This window comes from Cygnus olor, chromosome Z, assembly GCF_009769625.2.
Source record: "Cygnus olor isolate bCygOlo1 chromosome Z, bCygOlo1.pri.v2, whole genome shotgun sequence".
Classification (NCBI taxonomy): Eukaryota; Metazoa; Chordata; class Aves; order Anseriformes; family Anatidae; genus Cygnus; species Cygnus olor.
In genome coordinates this window covers 74,911,187-74,937,057 of record NC_049198.1, presented here as the reverse complement: position 1 = coordinate 74,937,057, position 25,871 = coordinate 74,911,187, and the positions used below count along the sequence as shown (strand labels likewise).

At 38.4% G+C, this 25,871-nt stretch overlaps 1 protein-coding gene across 4 annotated transcripts in view; it reads right to left on the bottom strand.

Annotated features, from left to right (window-relative positions):
* Positions 1 to 25,871, bottom strand: part of VCAN (versican) — a 113,040-nt gene that overhangs the window by 40,942 nt on the left and 46,227 nt on the right. For all 4 annotated transcript variants that reach the window (XM_040542050.1, XM_040542045.1, XM_040542049.1 and 1 more), the window contains one exon: positions 15,437 to 18,619. In XM_040542050.1, the coding sequence (XP_040397984.1) occupies positions 15,437 to 18,619 (3,183 nt within the window). The remainder of the gene's footprint in view (positions 1 to 15,436; positions 18,620 to 25,871) is intronic.

Here is a 25,871-nt window from a genome sequence, read left to right as displayed (position 1 = left end):
AATATTCCTATCAATAGTTCACACATTACCATGACAAACAAGCCAAAAGGAGCACTTATTCAAAGAGGTGCTTTCTTACTATCGCTCCCAGAAGAAGAAAGTAAAAACAAGTAGCTAAAAAGCAGTAAAAACAAGGGTAGTCAGTCTAGATTGCCAATCCAAACAAGTCCTAAAGGAGAATTGTCAGTAAGACATTTTACTGAGAAAATTGAAGTATGCAGTGAAATAAAGATGAAATAGATAGGCGGATGAGTGCATATGCAGCCTAGAGTGCTTCTTAATCCATTTAATACATGTAGACATTTAAAATTACCTGCATGGTGCAGGCATCTACCTCAGTAACAGTCAACTATGTGTAAGAAATGGAAATCCCCCAGCTCCAGGTGCTTTTTCAGCCACAAGAGGATTTGCCTGCTACTACTCAAAACCACAGAGCGATGGATTGAGGTGGCATTAATTTCCATTTCGACCCTTCTAATGACAGTTGGTTCTAAGCCCAAATTGTTTCTCATGGGACAACGAAAAAGAGATGCCCCAGTGTTACCCAATGCTACCTTCCACATATTCAAAAAATTTATAAAGTTTGATACTAGTCTTTCTTGAAAAGATTTTTAATATTCTACAAAGATCACTAAAAGGCTTTTCAAGATCATTGTTGGGGGACAGGCAGTAGAAAGAATTTTCTCTCTAAAAACTCCTCAGATAAACAGCTGAATAAGAATGAATAAAGAATTAAATGAAAAACAGCTTCTAACGTTTTCCAAACTTTCAAAAAAGTGAAAAAAAATATAAATCAGAAGACTTATGGATTAAGCATGTTTTTCTGAATTCTCATTCATAATATGACAATTTATATCTGATCTGACATGCTGAAGATAGCACAATTTCACCTGTGGATTCCTGCATTTTTCCCACTTACTGTTTTATAACAACTTGCCAAGACGTGTGTGAGAAGTAACAGAGTTTAGTCTTCTGTAGAACTAGATGTCTGATAAGGCCACAAAATACACTAAAAGATTAAAGAAATATTCTGTGGACTTTGAATCAGGCCCTGTATTTTGATTACAATAGAGATAAAAAGAATAAAGATTTTTGAAAGACCAAAACCATTTCAGACTGTTTGCCTTTTAAGTGTGAGTATCATTAGATAGTGGGACGCTATCACAAACTACGTTGTAATCACTATCAAGAATCCATAACCACAAGGCTAAGATGTAATAAATAAGTAAATAAATAATAGTTTGCAGTAGTCATATCTGGTCCTGCACTTGATAACCAGACAATTTTGATTTTGGTTTCAACAGAATTTTATCATTGTGGATTTAGTTCAGAGTATGACTAAAATAACAATAAAATATTGTCCATATTTTATCATATTTCTGTAAATGTGACATTTAGTGAGCGTAAACTGCTGCAGTTGGTCAGTGTGCTACCACTACCACCATCTCCTGTAGAAGAACCCCATCACTTGCACTATGATAAACTTGCTCCCTACAAGCAATGGCCTTGAATGTCACCTTCAAAAGATTGCGTGCTCGAGGACCAGGGGACAGACAAAATTGTAATCCCTAGCAGTCAGCACTTCTTGGAAGAATGGACCATCAGCTCAGGCAGGTTGCTAAATGACAACTCAAGTCAGATGTCTCAAACAGATGTCCCTTCATACCAGTTATTGATTAGACCTTTAAAAAGCATTACTCTGAGAAAGGCAATACAAAGCAGGACCAGATTTTTAAAATTTTCTATGGAAAGCACACCGATAGCAGTAAGGACTGAAGGCACATGAATCTGTATCTTACTCATTTTTGTATATTCATAGAATCTAGTCTAGCCTCCCACACAAAATGAGTCACAGAATTTCGCTCAGTCCAGCCTTATGTTGTGGATCAAAGCTGCTTTGAAATGCTGATCCAAACAGACAATCTACAGAACACTTTAGTAAACATGCACATTGTGTTTGACTAAGACTTTCTGAAGAACCAAAAGTCATGGCTTTTATGTTGTACCTCAAAATACATGCACATTCATGGGACACACCTGACAGGTTAGCAAAAGTGACCTACCAAAAGTGAGCATACACTCAGCAGGCTTTAACTCAGCCAACAGGTGTCTCCAACTCTTCTGTAAAATATTTCAGAGTCCTCAAAGTAAGAGTTCGAAATGAGTTTACACTGTATGAAAGGTCAGTGAAGGCTCACGTCTGGGCTTGGGAGAGGACCTAGCATGAGGAAAGACTTACAGAGCTTTATGCCACACATTGACTCCCCTGAACCTCAGCTCTGCTGAGGACCAGCTTGGCAGTCTAGACTGACTCAAGCAGGTTTATGACTACAGCTTTCTGAAACTCTCCCAGTGAAAAAAACTCAACCAATGCCACAGGAATGTGTCAGTCTCAATGAATATTTTCTTTTAATAGCATAGTGAAGAAGTGAAGGAGCAATCTAACAAGATGGCCCTCATTTAAAAAAAAAAAAAAGACTTTAAAATTTCTAAAACTAGGTGTGTAGAATGTTTTTTTTTTTTCTCTCTAAAAATGTTACATTTAAATTGCTACAGAATGCTTCAATTTTACAGATATAAAGCATTCTGATAACATCTTTTGGACCATTTTGTTTAATGGAGTAGGGATTATATTGTTCTTCTTTTCATCTCATTTCAAAGGAAATAAGATTTTGAAACACAGACATTTCCTGCTGAAGGAAAATTCCAAGTGTCAGTCTTAAGTAAATGCAATTCCTCTAACTTGTGCCATCTTGTAATATCATTAACCTACCTAAGCACGGTCAAAGTGCAGTACTGCTTCAGGCATACCCCATTTCCCCCAGCAAAGAAAGGTGGGAAATACTGCCAAGGAGCTGGTCTAAGGTGTTAAAGAAACATGGCTACTATTATACACACCTAAGTAAAAGACAACAAAGAAAGGTGCTGAAATAATTAAATTTTTGATTATTTTCATCCTTCTACCTCCCATTAACATAGACAGTATGTATGATGAGGTCTAACAAAATCCAGTTCTTGATTACTGTTTAGTCTAAATAAATAAAGGGTTTTATTTAGCTCACTTAAAAGTGTTCCCCAGCTGGAGATATATTTCTAAAACTTTTGTTAACTTTAGAAACATTTAAGGACGTAATGCACATTTCCATAGGCTTATTTTTTTTTACCTTCTAAATTTAATCAAAATTTATGTTTTCTTCTTCCTCTGACAGTCAAAAGAGAAGGTAATATTTTTAAAATCTCATCAGCAGGGAAAAAGAAATAAAGAAAGAAAGAAAGAAAGAAAGAAAGAAAGAAAGAAAGAAAGAAAGAAAGAAAGAAAGAAAGAAAGAGAAAAAGAAGGAGAGAAACAAAGAAAGAAAGAAAAAGAAAGAACGAAAGAAAAAGAGAAATAGAGAAAGAAAGAAAGAAAGAAAGAAAGAAAGAAAGAAAGATTAGATATAAATTATATAAATGAGCCTTGCATAGAAATGTCGATCACCCAAGCAAATCTCTGGAAGAAAATATTTGAAAAGAAGAATTTGTGCACAGCTGGATGGGTAGGAGTTGAAAGAAATTCAAGGTGGGTGGTCAGCCTTGCCTGCTCGGATTTACTCCACGAATCTGCTGTACTGTATTTGAGTGTCTCTCTTTCCATGCAAGATACAGCCCTGCTGAAAACCTCAGTATCAGTCGCTGGCATGTTCTTAAACTGCAGCCTTTTACAGCTATACCATTCCCACAAGTTCCCACTTGACCGAATTGTTGGCTATGACCAGAAACACCTGTGTAGAGTGGATGTCACTTATGTGGACATCTGTTTTGCACAGGACTCTGGCCTGCATGGTTGTGCTACAGCATCCCTGCCAAATTTTAAAGTAATAGACATGACGATACAAAAACAATGTCAGAAATAAAGGGACTGTTTTATCATAAAAGAGTATCACGAAACCTTCTGGCAATCTTTGGTGTTTCCTTCAGCCTCATTGCTTCCTGCATTCTCCCCCCTGACACAGTGGTAAACTTGTTAAGAAAACACAGATCGAACAAAATGTCAAGTTGTTAAAAATGGCACTCCTGCAGTGTCAAGTCTAAGCCCCTGCAAGTGCAGGATACAGTTCCCTGTATAATGACAGAATATTTGTCAAAAAATATCCTAAAGAGGATTATTTTCTTCCCGTTTCCTCTCTGCTCCAATATGGCATTAACAAACCAATGCTCCCATCAGTGGTGTCTCTTCTTGCACGATCCATGAGCGTCCTTCCAATGATAACATTTTACTTTCTGCCTACAGAGAGGACGCTTCTAAAACTCTGCAGGGCTAAACAACCCAAAACAAACCACTGACAAGTATTAAAATCTTTTTTTCTTCAGCTGAAATCCTAAACAAATTAAAAGCCAGACTGTGCAGCCACACGGTATCTGGATTAGCCAGTCTGTCTGGATACATATATATAGAAACGTCCAACTCCAGAGGCCAGCTCACCAGGTCAGGTGGCGAGCAGAAGAGCTGGCTGGGAAAGAAAGCAAGACTACTTCAGTCTTGATCTCATGGGAGCTTTTCCATGGCTGAGGAGGAAACAGTGAGAGATCAACAGGCCTTGCCCTCCCTAGCCCATTCTCACTGCTGTCTCACGGTTACATTCACTCCAGGGCAACCCCTAATGCTTCTGCCATTATGCAATGGAATGAGAAAGAACTAATTCTGTCCCTACTAACGTGGGAAGATGGTGCCCCTTCCCAGAAGAAATACAAATGACTTACCAACACAAAAATCTGGGGCCAACGTCTAAATGCTACAGCTACAGTGTTGAAGCAGATGTCCACCATTTGGCAACTCCCATAGCTGCTTGTGAAAAGCCCTATAATAAATATTCATTCCCCTGTCCCTTTCCCTGGTAAACGTCAACAATATTTGACTTTAGGAACTTAGAGTAGACTCCTTCCTGTGGTAATTCTTGAAAAATTTAAGTCAATATCACATTAATGTAGGAGTAATACAGGTTATTTTATGGAGTAGGCAAGGGCTAAATTTTACTTTCTTTTCTTAGCCTACGTCATTTGTTTCAAAGGGGGAATTTTATGTGGCAAAAACAAAATATCAGAAAATATTCTGATGTTCAAGCTCTAAGACAGACAGTTGTTTATATATATAGGACCACATATTTATGTGAATATGTTATTACCCCAGAATATTGGAGTAATTTATGTAAATGTGCTGCCACTTATCATGATGCTTTTCTGAAATTTTATCCCCTATAATTTTCCAAGCATCTTTCAAGCGCCTCGTAAGCGCAGTTTTAGTTTAACCTCTGCACAAGCCCTCTGGTCATGCAGCCAGCACTCAAAACCATAACTGATCAGACACACTGATTGTCTGCAGGCCCGCTCCCCCATTTGGGACAAATTTAGAGCTATTAACTATGTGATAACACACACTCACTCTGTCATGGCAGATCTATTTTTAGGCTTGAGTTTTATTCATTGAAATATGAGAAAAGCTTTGCTAGAATAGGCCACTGTGGGGCAAATCACCTTTGTCCTAGACCTATCTGCCAGTGTTACTAGAGTTATCGTCATAATAGCTTAAATGCAAATGTATGCTTTAAAATAGTTGAGTGATTACACACACAGAGATTGACATACATGGCATTTGGATTTTTCAGCATTTTATGCATTGCAAATATTACTCAAAAGACACAGAATGAATTCTGTAATTGCAATTTTAATGGACTATTCTTAGTATGATCTCTTGACTTGGAAGGAAAAAAAATTGCACCCATTTGAAATTTATCTTTACGGGTTAATACGTATGGTTGCTCTGGGTATTAAAAAATCTAAAGCAGTCTGGGGATAAACTGGACCAACATAAGGGTTTAAAAACCTCACTGTTACAGACAGAATGACACAAATGTGACTAAAATATATTTTTAGGAGTGCAGTGTCATGCATGTCAAAGCCTTTCAAAAGTCAAATACTAAACTTGACATTTAATTTCTTCCTGGATCAATTTTGGGGTGCCTTCGATCCTCACTTTTCTCAGCTTTGCAGGGACATGTGCACAGCAGATGAAACAGACAGAAGAGTATAGCCGAAAAGAAGCCTGATGGAGCAGAAATACTCCAGAATGAGCTAATAACTACAGAAGACTTATCTGAGAGCAACCTGCAGTATACCTGCCAATATTTAACCATTTCATTGCTTGGAGCTGGGCATAGAACATATGACACATAACAGAGAATGAGTTTCTCTCTAACCATGTAATCACACACACACACACACACACAAGAATACAATGAGAAATGTTTTCATTTTAAAAGCAAAACATTTTTCTATCTACTCTTTTTTTTTTTTTTTCCTGTAAGATTTGTTTTGGAATAATACTAATTTGCTTTTAGAAACATTTAAAAAAAGTAATCACAACATCTTTCTTAGAAAATACTGGCAATCAAAAGTTTTCAGCCAAGTAGATTGAAAAAAATAATAATAAAAAAATTAGATGTCCAGCTCTGATAAGCTTGGTGCAGCTCTAAAAAAGGCCGTGGGGGCAGACTATTAACTATAACCCTGCTAATCAATAACTAACAAACTCTGTGCTATCCTAACACAGTTTTATGTCTACTGACTCAGAACTAGTTCACCATGGCCACTGAGGGTTTCCACCAGGTTCACTCTCCATTACAACTCCCTGACCGCTGTCTGTTTTCACCAGAGATATATCCTCTGGACTTTATCCTAATCTCTCAGCTGGATCACGTCTACGCAGAGTTTACAGAGGACTTGAGAATTTTGCTTATAACATTTAATATGTTGCTAAACGTGTCGCTGGCAATCCACTACAAGCCTGAGTAGCAAATGCATGATCAACACAAGAATCACTTCATCCACCACTTCTATGAGAGGAAAAAAAAATACTTTAGATAAATCCCACAATAAAATCTGACTAAAAAGGATGCTACCCTGTGCATATAGGTATTCTGTGTATGTACAGGTATATTCTATGCTTTTATTGCGGCACGAAAGTGTATTAAGTATGTGGAATTTCTTCTCCATATGCCAAAAAACTCCCACTGAAACTATGGAACTCTCACTGGACTACGTGAAAAACTCAAGACTGTGGTGAAAAAATTTACTGAGAAACAAAAAAACAAACAAACAAACAAACAAAAAACAATGGTAACCGAGTACAGCAGAGGCAATAGCAAAGCAGGCACGGACTTCTGGAAGACAAAATTACTCCTGGACGGGACCAAACTTCCAACTGCATTTCTTCATTTATTGTCTTCATAAACACAAACTTCTATATGAGTTTTGATAATGAGTTCTTCTTTAAGCAAGCATAGTAACAATGGATTGGTCAAGCAAATACTAAGACAACTCACTGAGCAATTTTTTTTTTTTTTAATAAATGTGAATTCCACAGAACAATATAGATAACTTCAGCTCCATGTTCCCAAAGGCTATAGAAAATAGGTACAGACACTCCGAACATATCCTGACTTGTGCCAGGAAATAATTCACAAATATCTTGAAAGAAACCAGCGGGTATTATGTATATTATTGATCAAATTTATCATCTAAACACTGTCAAAAAGAGGGAGATGGAAAAAGGCTAGCTGGATCAGCAAGAATGAATTTAATCACTGGATCTAAAACGTGCAAAAAACTGCAAAAAAAAGACCACTGAAAAATACACACTAAAAAAGAAAGAATAGCCAACCAAATATTTTTAAAGTGTTATTATCAGACTAAATATTAAGTGATCCATCTTAAAGGGATGGCTTCCTACTAAGAGCTTTAGTCTTTGAGTCACTTATAAAAATATCTTTATATACACTTCCAGGATCATATCCTGTAGTCAACCAGAGTTTCACTGTATCCAATTAATCATTTCATGTAAAGCAAAACAGTATAGCTAATATTGTCTGAAAATGGCAAAAAGTTGATATCCCATCATAAATAGTAAGATTTCTTACAATCTGGATAAATTCAGAAGACTTTGGTACAGAAAACCACCTTCCTAAAAAAATTAATTCATATTCTAAATGTAGTTTCAATGTAAATGATAGTTCATCTTTTTTTGCCAAAGGATTTCTTAAGTCTTTCTCCATGTAAACAAAACTTCTAAAAGGATTCTTCTTCCTTTACAACAGATGTATGAAAAACTACATTGTACCTATGAATAAAATTCCTTCATTTGTCTCATGAATAAACAAAAAGCTATAAGAAAGCTAGAAATGTGTAATCCCTATGTCTAGAACTGAGACGTTTCCTTGGAAACAATGCAAAAACAGCAGGGAATGTATAGGCATCCTCTGAACAGTATTTAATGTGAGGGCACTGTTTCTTGTATCTATGGAAGTCTATAAAGGAATGTGAAAAAAGAAATTATTGTTCTATAATAAGTCTTCAGGAAGAGCCAGCAATAGTGTCCTAAAGACTACTTATTAATCCACTGTCTCAGTTTCTTGTGAAACTTTCTGAGTATCAAGTTTTAGCTCTGTTGGAGATGGGGTTGGTATTTTCCTTTTCCCTTTAAAAAAAAAAAAAAAAGTGTACAAAAAAGTTTGACATTGTTACAGTTATTCGTTTATTAGCATTTTCTTTCATGCTGGACATCCTTGCTGTTGCATTTTAAGCATGATTTACATGTGACAGTGTTCTACTTTTTGTAAAAAGCCCTTCATAACACCAAAGCAATGTGAATATTCTGATACAGAAAAATTCTAGCTGGCTTAATTAAGCAACAGGTCTATCGGTAGGGTTAAATATGTTCATTAAAGTCCCTATGACACAAATCTGCTTTGAAGAAAAAAATAACCTAATTATAGAATGCAACAGAAGCTGTTAATGTTACAAAGACATTCAGATACCAACCACCCCCAAAACAATTCTGCTCTAAATCACCTCATTGGAATTACTGTGGTGTAATTACACTGGGGAAGATGATATCAGAATCTGGCCATATTAGCTGGTATTTAACACTTAACTACTCAAAACAAAATGAAAAATTGGCTGTCTATGCCACATTTTACAAATAATATGGAGAATTCAGTCATCAAGGGTTTGAAAATTACTTGAGCAGCTATCACACACTGACAAACCTGTTTCATTTGGAAATGTGTTCCCAAACCACTATTTTTCTTTCTTAGCTGAACACATAAGCCCAGTGCTTGAAACAAAACACTACGAGGAAGGACCGCACTAATAATTCAAACATTGAAATAAAACCATATCCATTGACTACAGCAGCAGCAGAGAATGTGGTCTTTCTCCAGGGCTGGTGAGGACCATCAGCTGCCATAGTATTAATGTCAGCTGGAAAGTTACAGTCAGTAAGTAGACAAGCTCAGCTTCTGCTAAACAAATAGGAGGTTTTTCATTTAATAAGATGGGAATTTGGATCAGCCCAAGCAGAGACACCTTACTATTGCTCCAACATCCCATCAGAAATGAGGTTAGCGCAGTCTAGTAGCACAATGCCAATAGAACTGCAGCCACAGAATATAACCTCAAAAAGTACACAAGTCAGGATGTACTTGCAAATTAAATGGCATTTTGGTCACCATGATGTTCAGGTACATTTGGATCTCTCTTTTCTCTTAAATGCATGACTGATATCAAGAATTAAACAGTTGCTAAGAAAAGCAAACAACTTGTGCAGGCAAGGATGTGCTATCCAGACATATCCATTTGGGCATGTTAGCAGACACTGCATAAATCACAGAATAGCTTGGCTTGGAAGGGACATTAAAGATCATCTAGTTCCAACCCCTCTGTCATGGGTGGGGATGCCACCCACTAGATCTGGTTGGCCAAGGCCCCATCCAGTCTGGCCTAAAGGATGAGAATAAAGCAGGAGAATGAACTGTATGCAAGATAAAGATCTCTTCTTTACAATAAACTTTGATTTTAAATAGGTCCTAAGTATAAATAATAAGTTTCAGTAGCATATACTTATCATTTGAGGTAGGACACGTGTGATTTCAGCACACAAATGAGTTTCTACTCCCTCAGCAGACCTCTCTAACACAATAATTAATACATTGACATTTCAGACATATTCTGAAAAGTAGACCAAGAGTTGCACATAGCACGTGTGCCTATGCTACAAAGAGCAGTGTCCAGACAGGTATTTGCCAGTGGGCATAAACAAAAGAACCTAGAAGGGAACAATGTGGGTAGAGGTGCAGAGAGCTACAAGCACTCGTGATGGGCCACATGGAGAAGGTGCTGGAGGTGTGTGCCACCCCTGCCCTCCACACCACCACCTAGCAGCATCCCAGCACCCAGAGCCAGCAAGCTCCCAGAGCATTTCCTCCCTCCTGGGCACACATTCCCCCACAGAATTGAGCAAAATGAAGGCTGAATGGGGACATGGTTATTCTCTATGACTGAACAGAGAAATAAAAGTATCAAGGGATAAGTGTCAAGAAGAAAAAAGACCTATTCAGTCTGAAGACAATACTGGCAAGAATAAACACGGGTATGAACTGGCCAAGAAACAATTCAGGCGAGATATTAGAATCAGACTTTAGGAGAGCCATGACGGTCTGGGAGAGACTCCCAGAAGGAGCTGAGAAGACAACAGGATTAAATGAATTTTAAGACGAGGCCTAAAACAGACCTGAAAAGACCCTATTCTGCCTCTTTTGTTCAGCTTTATGACTATGACTCATTAACATCCTGCATTCTGCAGTACTCATTTTCATTCAAATTTCACAAACCCTCTTGCATTTCTAAGACAGAAGTATGCATGTCAGAGAATTACATGTTGAAACACAAAGGTTTGTAACCTCTTTCCATAAAATTCCACATCTACAAAGCACAAGTTCCTGCAATTTCATTCCGCTCAAAGCTGGAGGGGACAAGAAACCAGACAGAGCTGGTGTGAGTCCCAGGGTCCAATAAGCACTTTGAAATACATTCACTAAGAAAAGACTTTTAAATGTCTCCAAAAAATGCAGGTGTGCAAATTACTTCTGATACAGACAGGAGTTATTTTTCCAGTATCCCCTCAACCACTGTTAAACAACACCCCCACAAGCATTTTTCAGCTCATAAAGCTTTTATGAGCTGAAAAGTTCCTTCAATTTTTTTTTTCTTTTTCCTTTTTCTTTTTTTTTTTTTCAGCTGTTGATCCATTACCTTCCAGCAACAGCATCAGAGCTCACCACTACAATAGGTAGGAGAACTGTTAGGAGATAAACGGGCACAAAATGGCAAGTTTTCCATCTTTGCTTCGAAAGACTGGATGTCTCCTGTCCTATCCTATGCAACAAAGAAATTCTAGTGTGGTCAGACATCAGAGTGAGGTCTATTTTTCTTTACCCCTTTGGCAACATGGTCACCATCCAGAGGGAATAGCCTGCTGTTTCACACAAGTGAATGAAGTCCCACGCTCACTCCATCATGGAACATCTGTGTGGTCCTCTTTGTAACAACAGCAACAACAACAACAAAAACAAAAGGATGTTTCCCAGTGCACAAATCTATTTTCCTCCTTTATTGGAACACCTGTCACAGATCTGCCATGTGCCATGGGCCATAAGAAATACCATGTTTTATATTTATATTCCTCATTAGTCTGTGCAGCTGCCTCACACTTGCTCACGTGGAAGTGCACGGATTGTTTGTACAAGACATTTTCTCACTGAAAACCACTATATTCTTATACAAACAAGCAGTTTAATCCATCCAGTGATGTGTTCTTTCATATCAGCATTTGTGCACATTTAGTTTAAGCTAATGAGGATGACCTTCTGCCAGGCCCCCAAATCACTTCTGTTTCCACAGGTATATTTTATTATTCCAAAGTAACTGAAATTCCTTTATGAAATGTTTAATTGATTGCACGCATGCATTTTAAAAGCTAGAAGTATACCTATTTAGCTCTTGGATGGCATGAGAAAAGAAGTCCTATAGAAGAAACTGTCCCTGGATGTCTGATCTAATAAATTTAAGGGCCTACTGTATTTTTAAATAAGAAATATTTAAGCTATATATGGTACTACTTCACATTAATCTGGGAGGGTATAAGGCAGCCTGAGATCCTTGCCAGTAGCTTTAATTGACTTCAACCCAGTCAACATACAAGGTCTTTCAAGTGCAGCTTGAGTCCACAATAATAATAAAGAAAAATATCCCCCACATTCCATACATCCATAACACATTCCATGCATCTCCAGCACATTCCAACCAAGGACTTCAAAGCACCTCAGCAAAGGTGGTGCCAGCTTAGCAAGGGTTTGAGACCGAGAAGAAAGGCGTGGGGAATCCTCCCCATTTCTTCTCCCTCTCTGGCAACGTGGACATGGGGACGCATAGGATGCCTGCCTGTTGCAAAGGGTCTGCCACCATCCTGCTCACTGGGAACCCTGGACCACCCATGCCCCTCCACACCCCATCAGGGAGCCTTGTGGGACCCCTCAGCACACTGAAGATCCACGAAGAACTCAAATACCATCATTAAGTGAAGCCCCACTTCACTGTTAAGTTGTTTCTAGCGAAAGATGAATAGCAAGGAGGTGAAGAAAGATTTTTTTTAAATTAATCTCATAAATATTTCCAACAATCAAGAAGAAAAATATTATATTAATTTATATACAGTGGCCCTTATACAGCAAACATCTCAAAATTATTCCAGTTTACAACAGCTGCTATCTGAAAGGATTGGTAAGCAAATTGTCATTTCTTAGGATGTACTTCTGGAGCTTGACTTTAAAATCATGAAGGCCTTTGCTGATATCCTTCACTGATTATTTTATTTAAGAATGTTAAGCTACATTGTCTGGAATGTATGCCAAAGCAAAGGTGGAAAAACTCTTGTTTTATCAGGGAGATGTAATGATGAAAACTATTTCTTGCTGCCATTTAGCTGAGAACAAACAGTCAGAGGTACAATTTATGTAGTTCATGTATGACTCTAGATCAGTTTTCAAACAAAGAATGATAGGATAAGAAGTTAAACTACATTCTAGTGAAGGGCATGTGTTAGTAATATTTGTGAAATTCATTCATCTTCAGTATCTCCTATATACATTTTCTTCAGCACAAAGAAAAGTTTATGGACTGCAAAACAATGAAATGAAACTGGGCTGGACAGGCTTTTTCAGACACAGACTCTCATTTCTGGAGGAAAGAAAAGAAAACGCTAATCCAAATTCTCAGACAGAATAAATCTTTGGCAGCTCTGGCCTAACTTGTAGTAAGTAGGTATAGGGCAGCTTTTCTCTGTGGATAGCTAACTGGAGGGATTTCCATTGTTAGATTTTGGAAACAGAAAAATAAAGAAAGCTCATTTTTGACCGTGCACTTGGTACACGGTAAATCCTTTTATGCTTAAAGAGAACACAGATACTGCCATATAGGGTATTTCATAATATTTCAGGAATTTATTTTTTTTTCTTCTATCCTGATAGACTAAATCAATCCTACAGGCAGAGTTTTAGGGCTGTATACCTTTAGTTTGGAATGTAACCACCCCTACACATATGCACATATATACGTGGAAAAAAATGGATGCACAGTTCAAGAACATTTATGAAGACGCAGAACATAAACCCTGAAGAAAGTCTGTCCTAAGGACTAGATAACCCAAGTGAGACCAAACATAGCCGCTGAGAGTGGCTGTGCATTGATCGGCTGTCCTTTAGATAGTCCAGAAATCAGAAATTTGGCTAACTCTTAATTTACTGAATCACAGTACCCACACCATTCCAAGGAAAGTATAAAACAAGTCTGCCCTTGACGTATACATAGAGAAATCCTGAACCATACACCTTATGCACTCTCTGAAGAAAACGATGAGATTCCACACACTCCCAAACCATCCTACTTCTTACCATCCACCTGGAACAAACAGCTGCCTAATGCGATCTACTCTACTGTATGCAGTACACCACAGTATAACTCAACAACGTATGCAGGAAAGGTTGTTCACTGCTGCACAGCCCAACTATTAATTATTAAGCTGAATTAACCAAAATTCCTCAGGTACAAAAGCATTTAATATGCAACTTAACTCTTGTCTTCAGAATTTACCTTTCTGTTCTGACTTACCGCTCTTGTCTCATTTGAGACTTCCAAGACAATGGCAACACCTACAGCCTCAGCCAAAATAATGAAATAAGAGAACTATTATTTTCTGAAACAGAAGGTTTAGTCACCACTGATATGACTTGTGCAGTTTTAAATCTTGTAAACATAAAGTGGGGTAACAAGCACAAAGTAAATGTAGATACAAAATCCACCGCATGGAAGATCCAATAATGATACGGCACATCTCAAGGGATCTACTTCTGCCTTTTGACTTTTGACATAATTCTACCAAGCATAAACCTGATAAAACCAATCAAAAGACTTCCATAAATCGTGATTTCTGTTGGAAAAATTCTTCAGAGATATGGATGTTATGGCAAAGAACCAATGACAAGACAGTTTCTTATATAACCATTCAAGAGCATCACAGACAGTTAAGCTATATATAAAAAAAAATTAGTTTTTTTTTTTTCCAAAATAAAATAATTTAAAAAAAATGCAGTATTGAACCTACTAGATATTTGAGCTTTATCCTTTTTGTCATTTCTTCTACATCTTATTTTAAAAAATAAGGTTTTACCAAGGCATCTTAAATAATGGTCAGTTTACAGTCTTCTTCAATGTAAAATCATATAGAGTCCAGCTATTGTGTTAAGGAGACATAGTCGTTATAAAACTCAACAGTTCATCGCTACTTCAGGAGTTTCTGTTCTGAATACCCATGGAATTGAAGCTGCATACACATGTACAATGCCATCAGCTAAAAAACAGAATGCAACTGTAAAAATTACATCGATTTGCATCACAGATTCTGTAAAATGGATAGAAAAAATACTATGATATGCTACAAAAGCCTGTAAAAACCCTTCCCTCAAATCAAAGGAGATTCCACCTCTGGACACAGCAGAATGCATTAAACTTTTTTAGCTGACTACACTGTACATGGCATTGTTAATTGCTACAGACTAATGGAATGTTAAAATAATCTAGTGCTTCGTTTAGGACTAGTAATGCATGGAATGGAAGCTGTGAAATTAAAATGCTTGTTTCACAGATAGCTGAAGTTAAATCAGTGACGTGGCAATATTAAATAAGAAAACTGGAACTTAACCATCATGAATCTCAATAGGAAAGCAAGTTTCATATCATTCTTACATAGAAATTAATTTCACCCCAAACCATATCTATAAGACTTTTCTAATCATTTTTGTCTTATATATAAAACTTTTCTGATCATTTTTTAATGGATAGAAAAATAGACCTACCAATACTTAGTAAGTTGCTGTCTAGATAAAACTTGAACTTTGCATGCTTCAGTGATCCAGGAAGCACCTCCAGTATATTCTAAGGGTGTTACACCAGTGTGTTATGACAAACTGTCCATTGTGATGGACTGCAGGTCTAAAAGGCAAAATCTTACCTGTATCATTGCCTGTGATTTGAATAACATACAATCTTATGTCAGTTCCACTATCAGGGTGTGCAGTAGAAGGAGACACCTCTTGAGGTTGTAAAGCCTCTGTGGCCTCCTTCACTGTGGGTGGTGCAGTAGGTCGTGCAACTGCAGTAGCAGTTGATGATGTGAAATATTCCTTATCAATTTCTGGTTCTACCATCTTTCCTGTCAGATCATCTTCAGCAGTGGCTTTACTGGGAGAAATAGATTCCTCAATTATTACAATGTCACTGCTGGTTACCTCCTCCTCTTCCTCAGGAATGATACGTGGTGACTTTTGAGAAACAAAAGGTTGGGATGCTGATGTAGGCTGAATTTTGCCTACAGTGCTAATAGGAGATGTAGTTATATCACTGAGAATTGTTGTCTTCTCTGTTGCACTAGCTGAAAATGTAACTGTTTTGATTTCTTCTGGTTCTTCTGATATTCCTGAACCTTCCAGAGTCTGATCTGGAGAAGCTCCCAAACTCAGAACAGTAACGCTTCCTGCAGTAGAACGACCTGCGGGCATCGTATGGGGGGGCAGCACAGAACCCCAGCTCCCTATACCTCTCTCTTCTTCCATGGTGGGGGTTCCTCTGCTTTCATATGTTCTTGCTTGTGTACCAGCTGTTACGGGCATCTCTTCAGTGACCTTCTCTTCTTGATCAGTAGCAGTCTCAGCCTGGGGAGTCACAGTGAGATGCAGGGACCTGGTGCTAGTTTCAACAGGTCCCAGAACTCTTCCATATTCTGTGAGCTTTACTGCTGTCACTGATACTTCTGTTGCGATATATGTCTCATCATAGGCTGAACCTGTTTCGACATGTTTTTCCTGAACGGTTGTTTGGGATGATTCAGATCCTGTCATTGTCTTTTGTTCATGCATTTGGATAGATGTCATAGAAAACGTAGACTCCGTGGCAGTATCTGGTTCTTGATCTTGTTCTTTCGTGGTGAGTTCCTTCACGAACACTTTGCTGTCCTTTGCAGTTGTATCTGTTGCTTCTGTATGAACGCTACCATCAAAAGGAGTCTGATCAGTAACTTGCATATCTCTAGTGACCTCACTATCTACAGTAACTGGAACTAGGGAAGCATCGTGTACTTTCTGTGTCTCCACCTCTGTTACATCTGTAAACATAAATGATTCCTGTGTCCCTCCAAAGCCAACTGATGTTGTTCCTTCCCTGTCTTGAAGTGTTGCCAGTGATTCCTCCTCAGTCGATGTCTCGACACCCATCTGGTCTTCCTCTGTCACTGTGTGTTTTGAGACCTCCATCACAGTAGAGACTTCTTCAGCAGGTGTCGCTACTGATTTCTCAGTAGCCTTTGTTTGTTCTACTTCTGGGGTAGGAATGGATGTTTTCAAAATATACCCTGATGTTTCACCTCCTTCGTGCTCAGTCACCTCCGTGACTGTGGGCACAGCAGTTGGTAATACAGTACCACTTGAGGAGCTAAAAGGCATTCTTGTTGCACTGCTTTCATCCATTGATATTTTAGATACTGTGGTCATTTCCAAATCTAAAGAGCCGCTTGTGTGGAAGACATCTGTAGTACCTTTACTCTGATCAAAATCAGCCGATACAGCTTCTTCATCACTTTTTGTTTCCATGCTTGTCTCAGTTTCATCTGTTACTGCTGACACTGGAGCTCCTGGATGCTTTGTATATTCCGTCATTTGCCCTGGAGATGACATAGGCTCTGTTCCAGAGACATCACCTTCTGTATCTAACTCAGTAATTCTCTTAGTATAAGAAGACTCTTCTGTCATATAACCCGAATCTTTATCTGTCTGCAGCCATGTGTCAGAACCTGGAGGAGCATGTGCGAACTTCTCACTTGCAAAACGTCCTTCAGATTCTGCTGTAACAGAAGCAGGAACAGCAGTAGTGACATAAGGGACCTTACTATCTATTGTTCTCATTTCTGGCTCCTTTGTCTTTTCCTGCTTTTCTAAAACATCTGATCCTTCTGTTTGCTGAGATGAATGAATAACAGAAGTGACGCCTTCTCCAAACTTCTGCGGGGAAATGGTACTTCCTGAGAAAGCAGAGAGTTCGGATCCTGTATGGTTGGCAGTCGATACAGAAAAGGATACAGGCATTCCAGCTGACACGGTGTGCTGCACGTCTTTTAAGTCCTCTCCGCTTCCTTCAGCTGACACTTTGTTATCAAGCGCAGTTGCAGAAGAACTAAATTTAATGAATGGAGTTGACTCATCTGCTGTAGAAGATTGTCCAGTGGTTACTGCAAGCTCATCTATGAGTGTCTCTGATACAGCAGGTACCTCTGACTCTGGGACGCTACCAGTAGCTGTGCCAGAAGCTCTATCAGGCATAACGGTGTACGTGCTCTCTCTGCCCTCCCCCTCTGTAGTAAGATCATACTGATCAGTGAACAAAGCTTTAGGGATTACAACAGTTGTGAGTTTCTTGTCAGATTTTGCTTCCATTGAGTTTTTTGTGGGTTCTCTTGTTGAGTGGGCACCCAGATACATATTTGCTTTTGTTAGTGAAACTGAAGTCCCTGTTCTGGGAAACTCTCTCTGAGAAGTCGGTACCAAGCTATCTGTAGCTGTCATCACAGGACCCACTTCTATTTGTTCAGTCTGATTATCAGCACCATGTTTTTGTGTGTCTCCTGTTTCAATATCTTCCCACGAACCAGTGGAACTCTTAGCTACAGCTGTGCTATCCTGAAAAATTACAGAGGTCAAGAAAGCGTCCTCAGTGCTTTCAGACCTACCTTGTTCCTCGGGCAACTCTGCTTCAGAGTAAGTGTGCTCCAGTTCCAAAGCTGCAGATGTGCTCTCTGTTAACCTAGGTGAAACATCATATTCAGTCCTTCCCAGTGTATCGTAAGGGCTTATTTTGCCATCTGTGACAGTCTGAGGTAGAAGGGTGGTTAACTTAATGTTCTCCATAAGCACCTCCATTTCCCTTTTCTCCTCAGTCACATCAGTAGTCATTTCTGTATCTTCTTCAGTCTCTGCGGTTGTTTGCTCCCAAGCAGGGGCCTTTGTTTTGGTGACAGACACTTCAGTAATCGAAGTCTCAAAAGCAGGAGGTTTAACAGTGACTTTAGCAGATGATGGTTTCTCACTGTCAGTTTTCAGAGCTGTGACCTGCTTAATGGTTGTAGGCTCTGTTACAATTTTCTTACCTTAAAAAAAGAAGAAAAAAAAATGTTAAGGAACTGTTCAGTAAGAACACAAATATTATCTTAATTCAGTTTGCATGTTCCTAACAAAATGTTACACTGAGAAATAATATAAGGGTAAAAAACTTTAGACAGCTGTTGAGCATATAACAAGCTTTGAATGACAACATATAGGACCATATTAAAAAGCTGCAGGACATCTAACTTAATGTCAGATGAAATGAGAACAGAAGCAGTATTCTGTTTAGTCATTTTTTATGTAATTACCCCTAGAAGTCCTAATATTACACAAGTATCCATGAAATAGCTAAGTACTTATCAAGGAATGTAAAAGTTTATTTCACAATGTCATGAATGAGTGGTACTGTAAATCTGTGGGTTGTCTTCAAAGATTTCTTTACCATACAACTAAAATGCATAAAGAGAGTAAAATACCACTTTTGTTTATTTTCAGCACATAATTACAAATCATAAAAATAAACCCTCACAGGAGTGAGAGCATGCTTAAGCAACAGGAACAAACATGCCGTCAGAAAATACTGTGTTAAAATGCCACAAAAGCTGCTGCCCTGCTTTTAAATTACACAGAGAAATTTAGATTATGGGTAAAGGTGAGAGCAGTAAACCATAGGACCATAAACTTAGTACTGTAATGATGTTGATCTCTGGAAAACACTTCAAAGATATGCATCTGAACCTCCTCTACAGAGAAAAGTGCTTCTTGGGGAGTGTTGAACATGAAAAGGCAGCGTTGAATCTTCTGAATGATGGGAGCAGAAAGGGTGTCGCTATGCTAGATAGCTAACAAGACACAAAGAAAGCAAAGTCTTTCCAGTGAAGCAAAGTGCGATGGTTTGAAGAATCCTGCTACCCATCCAATGTCTTCTCCTGATACAGGTTTCCACCCTACAGGAGGAAGAAATGCATCCCACTCCAAAGTCTGATATTGGACTTAAAACTCCTGAAAAAAGTGAGTTTGTGCTCAGAAAACAAGATTAACTCAGGAAAATCCCAAGGTGGAAACATCTTCCCCTCTTCCAGTTCTTCCAGATCAGTCATCTTCAGAAGGGCAATGGGTATGGACAAGTGGAAGATGTGAATGTCGACGATAAGTGCTGTTGACTGCCAAGTGACCAAGAGTGAGAAGCCTTACATGGATGACAGTTAAAAGCAAAATATGGCACTTTAAATCACACCAAGTATATGAAGAATTCATTAAACTGGTTGTGTGTAAGAGAACTAACTGCTTACCAGAGACAGACACAACTATATGTATAGCATCTTTCAAAAGAAGATATTGCTGAATATCTATTTGAGCTAAGAAATTTATTCCTCTAAAATGCAGAAATCAAATCAGATACAGTATTTTATGAGACAATCCTGAAACCAAGGGCTCCTTACTATTGCTGTGAGTTAGTAAAAGAGATCAGGAAACTCTGCCTAATGTAAGGTATGAATACTATTCTGCTATTGCAGAAAAGTGCATTCTGAAATTGTATTTTTACTGCCTGGCATACAGGGATGAAGATGTTCCAGATAATGCAGCAGTCTCTGACTTGGAAGTTATGTAATGCTGGGAAAAGTAAAGGAGTTAATAGTATGAACAAATAACAGAGCATAAACAAAGGAAAAAATTTAGGAAGGCTCACCTGAAGGCATATATTTGTAAGAGAGTTTATGCTCAAGCATACCCAGTATGTATGCACAGATCAGTTACTTTCACACAACCATGCCTAATTGCGTGGTTCTTTGATATTGTAGATATGGATTCTGCATGCGTAAGTTAGGGTCACACAAATATTTGTTCAGTTTCACACACCAAACTTTGAAAGTGCCACCTTTGCAAGAGTGCTATTTGATTTACCCTGACGTAGACAGAAGTGGCTTGCCAGATGCTGTCTGCTTAGGATTTCTAGAAGAATAGGTGGATTTACAGAGCAGTGAAATGAGGAAAAAGAACTTTCCTGAAAGAGCAGTCGAAGTGAAAAGGAAATTGTGAGGCCAGAAAGGTATGACGTCGCTGCTTTTAAAAGTGGTAATTTTCTTTGCCAGCAGAAAAAGGAATGGATTCATTCCCTACCATATGTCAGATCTTTCTTGTGCATGCATGTGGCTTTATAAAGGAGATTCAGCTACTTATATATATATATATATTATTTATTTATTTGTTTGTTTGTTTGTTTGTTTTGTAGGTTAAAGCATTCAGTTGAGCAAGAAGAAGTAAAGTTCTTGAAATCCCACTAAGTAAAGCACAGCCTTAACAACAGTGGGTTTTGAGTCTTGAGTTTCTACAACCTGAAGTGACTGCTTATCATCGCTCATGCGCTATTTGAGTGTGAGACGGTGCTCACATAATCGAAAGTTTAAACAGTACTGTGCCTTACACTGCTTTTCATTGCTGAGTGCACCAGGCTGGTTTAAGCCACAGGGTTTCACCTCACAAGTAGGGAGTAATAAGTAGGTTAGCACTGCTTTGCTGAGTGGTAGTTGGTAATTGCTACTCTTCTACAGAATCCACAGGCTTGTCTTACAGCTCTTCTTTATGGCAAGGTGGGAAAGCAGGCAGCATATAGTCCTGTATCATCCTTTCAAAGCACACGATGACTTTCCCCAATGCAGACCAAATTTGCCTTCCAGCCAACATTGTTTACTCATTCAGTGTCCAATTACCGCATTTCAAGGGATGATGAATATTACCCTTCAAAAGAATATTGTTATCTAATACTATTCAACAAAGCTACACAAAAATGAGGGCATGAATAAATATTTTATTATCTGTGAAGAAAAAGGTAATTTTATTTCCTCACTGCTGGGAAATTGTGTACACTTACAACCATTTAAATAACTTCCCAATCTCCTGGAAATGTTTGAGAGACCCAAAAGTTCACAGGTGTATGCCTAAGATACAGTTACTTGTTGTTCATATGTCATTATCTGCTAATTATTTGATAAAAAAGATGTATGCATTAATGGAGTTAGTTTGACCAAATACCAAGTGCATTGATTCAGTAAATATTAATTCATATATTGGTTTAAGAAAAGTATATATGTATTTTAAAGAGTTTATCAATAAACAACCAAATCTCTTCTATGCAAGTGGACGGGCAATTGCCAGTATGCAAAGAGCAGTTCTGGTTCAAATCAACTTCTGGACCCCTAAAACTGCCTCATCATAAATATGATATATAAGGCTTTTCATGAACATCATTCAGGTTCTCAAACTTTTTTTGAGCAAATCAAAAAAAGATGCTTCTTCATGAAGAAATCTATCAATATTTTTTTTTCTTTTTTCTTTTTCTTTTTTTCTCTGTGAGAAATGAGAAAAGCAAAGACTAGGTTGCCTTTTTAATAGGCTGACCATCAGTTTGAACTGTTGTCCTCTCCACCCAGATGTTTTGTATTACTCTACTCCTTGCATCATGCATGCAATATGCTATCTCCTTTGTCATTCTTCTGATACAAGATGAGGCAAATTTTCGTAATAAAATTCATGAACATATTAGAAGCAAGAAAGCAAATTATCTCACCAACAGCTGCTCGTATCAAAGAAAGACTATCATGTAGGTTTTTAATCTATTCCTTTTATACTGAACAGCCTGAATGAAGTTGGTTTTGGATGCAGTATATGGTTTTACAGAGATACTATATATTTTCGTTCTCTGTTTATTTATTTTATGTTTTCACCATACAGCATTTTCTTCCTTTTCTCTCCCACCATTGTTTAACTAAGGATTTAAAATAATGGAGCAATATTAAAGCTTAATATTTTTTCAATATTTTCAGGAAATCACACTGCACTACTTTATACATGGTTTAACTTTGCAATTACCAAATAAGGATTTTAATATGTTCTATGCTGTTTAATAATAATTTCAGGATATCTGGGTGTACTTTCTGGAGGAGAAAATGCTTATTTTAAAGATTACATATATATGTTATAACTTTTATATATACATTTTCAGTGTAATCAATTCCACAAAATGTTAACCATGTGTCTAAAAAGAACCACTTGAGCAGTTCCTTTGCACTCAAAAAAATTGCCTGTGTGTTTACATTTAGGAATGTACTTAAGAACCTGGATGAACACAGTCCCTACAAATAGGAAAAAAAAAAAAAAAAAAAAAAAAAAAAAAGGAGATTATTTTGAGTCATTGCCAACACCCAAAACAATTTAAAAAAACCTGTTTTAAATCACAACAAGACCTGGAAATACTGAATTCTTTCTGTGGATCCTAGCAGCCAAAATAAACTCTTCCAAAATATCACTAGTGTTGAAAGAGTCAAAATTAATGGTTCAGCGTCTTCCACTCACTTTTAGCATGATGTCTACACTAGCAGGCTGATTCATTGATTTCATTTTAATATATTGTTACACTTCCATTCCTGTTTGCTGCTTTATTAAGTTTGTTCTGGGTGCCTGTCCCTTCCCTTCTACCAGCCCTGGTGGAGAGGACAGCCTTCAAAGTTCCCATGTCTCTGCAAGCTATGCAAGCTGGAGTTTAACTTACTGGACAAGCCTAAGAGTAAGACCAGATCAAAACAGTAAAAAATAAAAACTGGTCCTCTGGGTTACAGACTGAGCCAGAAATTTGTCATTATTACACTTACTCAGTACCCCCTCTCTCGTTCATTTCAGGAAGCAGAAGGGTAGACAGGGGATGTGGAGTTTTGTTCATTTCACATGGGATGTGTGAGACCATAAGGAGGCTTCAACATCTGATACTGCAACTATACAGTTTCCCCATAACTCCAGGCACATACTCCCACTTACCTACACTGTGTTTTGACATCAAAACATGAGCCAAATATAATGAGAAAAATAATGAAAAATCCATATGCAGTATCCTTCTCCTTTTACACAATATGTGCAAAACCAGAGAAACTGAATGGCTTTTTAAAAAGAGTAATAATAATTAAAATAAATAGCTAGCTATCAGTCTACCTAATTTGCAAGAAAAACTTAAAAACAAAAAGAAAGATTATGCATCTTCGTCATAGTACTGGCTAAGGTTCCTTTCTGCCAGCTAAGAAAACAGCAGAGGCAGCAGCACTATGAGCTCTGTGATCACAAATCCTGTTAAATGAAACCACTTGCTATTTCGTAACATCTGAAGTCAGCTGGTTAAAGGGGGAAGGATGTTATCTCCCAGTTTCCCCATATGTAAGTGTTGTTACAAATTATAACCTGCCAATCTACAAAGAACAATAGCAAAAAGCATTTCTCTTTCATGTTATTTATAACGAAACTGCCAAAAGAAGACAAAATACAGGTGAGTCTCCTTAGTCAGCTCTTCCTAATGAAATATGTGTCCCAGCACCAAATAGAAGCAACAATCTTTGTCTTCTGAATGCAGTAATAATAATAAATGATGGAAGAATGAAGAGAGCTGAGGTTGTCACTTGGGTCAGGAACTGACACCAAAAATCTTGCTGCTTTGCTCTCCCCACCTATTGTGGAAGGAGACAAATTACCCGTGTATCCCCTGAGTTACACAGTTCCCACAGCAGTGAGCACAGGTAATAAAGAGCAAAGACAATTTATTTTTCCTCCACTTAAATACCTAAAGAGTGGATCTTTTACCTCTCCCCTTTGTTGCTCCTAATCCCATCCTCACTTCCTGGTCCTTTGAGTGATCTGAGGGAATGAAAGAAAAATGCCTGCCACCATGTCCCCTTTTCTCCACCCTTTCCCCGAGTTCACAGTGTTTGCCCTCAGGGTCTGCTCTCCAGGAACCCACCTGTGAAATCACTCAGAGAAATGCATGTTCACTTTCTCTGGCAAAAAGCACATCCTTCTGAAGCTATACCTCCTGAGCCACCTAAGGGCTGCAGCTGGATCACGTTTAGGGGACTTGGTCCACGGGGCTGACAGATAAACCAAGTTCTCTGTCTTCATGCTTCACACCATGCCACCACCTCCTCCTCCTCCTCCTTCTATGGGCCAGGTATTAGTGAGGTGTGTGGCACAAGTTGAGGCCTTCTTGCCCATTTTCAGTATGCCTTGCATGGCTTCTCACAATCCCTCCACCATGTGAACATGGCAGGGTGGGATAAGAAACACTCTAGAAGCTGTTATTGCGCATAGCCTTTGGGATGTCTGCCTGTTGCTACAGACCCTGCAGAGAGCTTTGGGAATGTATTCCTCCTGCACCTGGTCCGACTTACTTCTGGAGATCTCTGCGGCTGTGTAGGTCTCACTAAGCATATATGAGAGAAGAATGGAAATCCACCACCTCAGCAAAATAATAAAAGACAGAGAACTGTTGCATGCAGGTAAGACCTCACCTCTACTGAGAGGAAAGGGAAGCATAAGCAGAGCCAACAGCCTTGCATACTCTATGGTCAGTGCCATTACCTTCAAATGCTTGCCTTTCAAAGGTATTTTGCCCATCCTGATACTGGACTGAGCTGTGAAGTGATGGAGGACACTGGCTTTAATATTCTTACTACTCTACTGTGCTTCTCCTAAGATGAACTTTTAAATTTTTTTTTTTCCTCAGATTTACAATATTGTTTATGGAGCATCACCATGCCTAATGTCTCCAACATTCTGCAGTCTTTCTCAAACTGATCAAAAATGCACAGATCTGCCCTAATACTGTCCCTATCATCAGGCTGGAAATAATCTCCTCATCCAGGAAATAGCTGGGACATGTAGCTACCGACGGTTGCTGTGGAGAAGGATAGATCTGCTTAGTTATTCAAAGTTTTCCAAATTAAGTCACATGCAGCAAAAGGGAGGACAACAATTTTTCTGCCAGTCTTTGAGCTATGCCTAAAAAGTTTACCCTTTCTGTTGCCGGACAAGTCAAGCTCATTCGATGTTTCTGGGCAGCAGTTTGTGCTTGTGGTGGCTCATGCTGGAGGACATTTTTCTCTTTCCCCACTTCAACAGCCTGCATAACAAAACACTGCTTTCAAGTCACCTTAGGTTACAAAACCCCACATCCTAGTGAGAATTGGCAAGAAACAGAGGGTTCAGGTTGAAGAGGTTATGGGGTGGGCAGAGGAGAGGGTTGCACAGAGACAATTATTTTCCCCTTTGGTCTTGCAAAGTCCTGGACTGTTGTGTATTACAAAGGCTGTTGTTTCCTTTGTATCCTTTGTGAAAATGCACTCTGATTTTGAGCATTAGACAGATAAAGCAGCAAACAAGCAGGCCCCCAGTCATGAGCAGCAGATGACTCAAAGCCGCTCTTGATGAGGCTGTGTTAGAGCAATCAAAACAACATGGACCCCATTCGTGGATGACCAC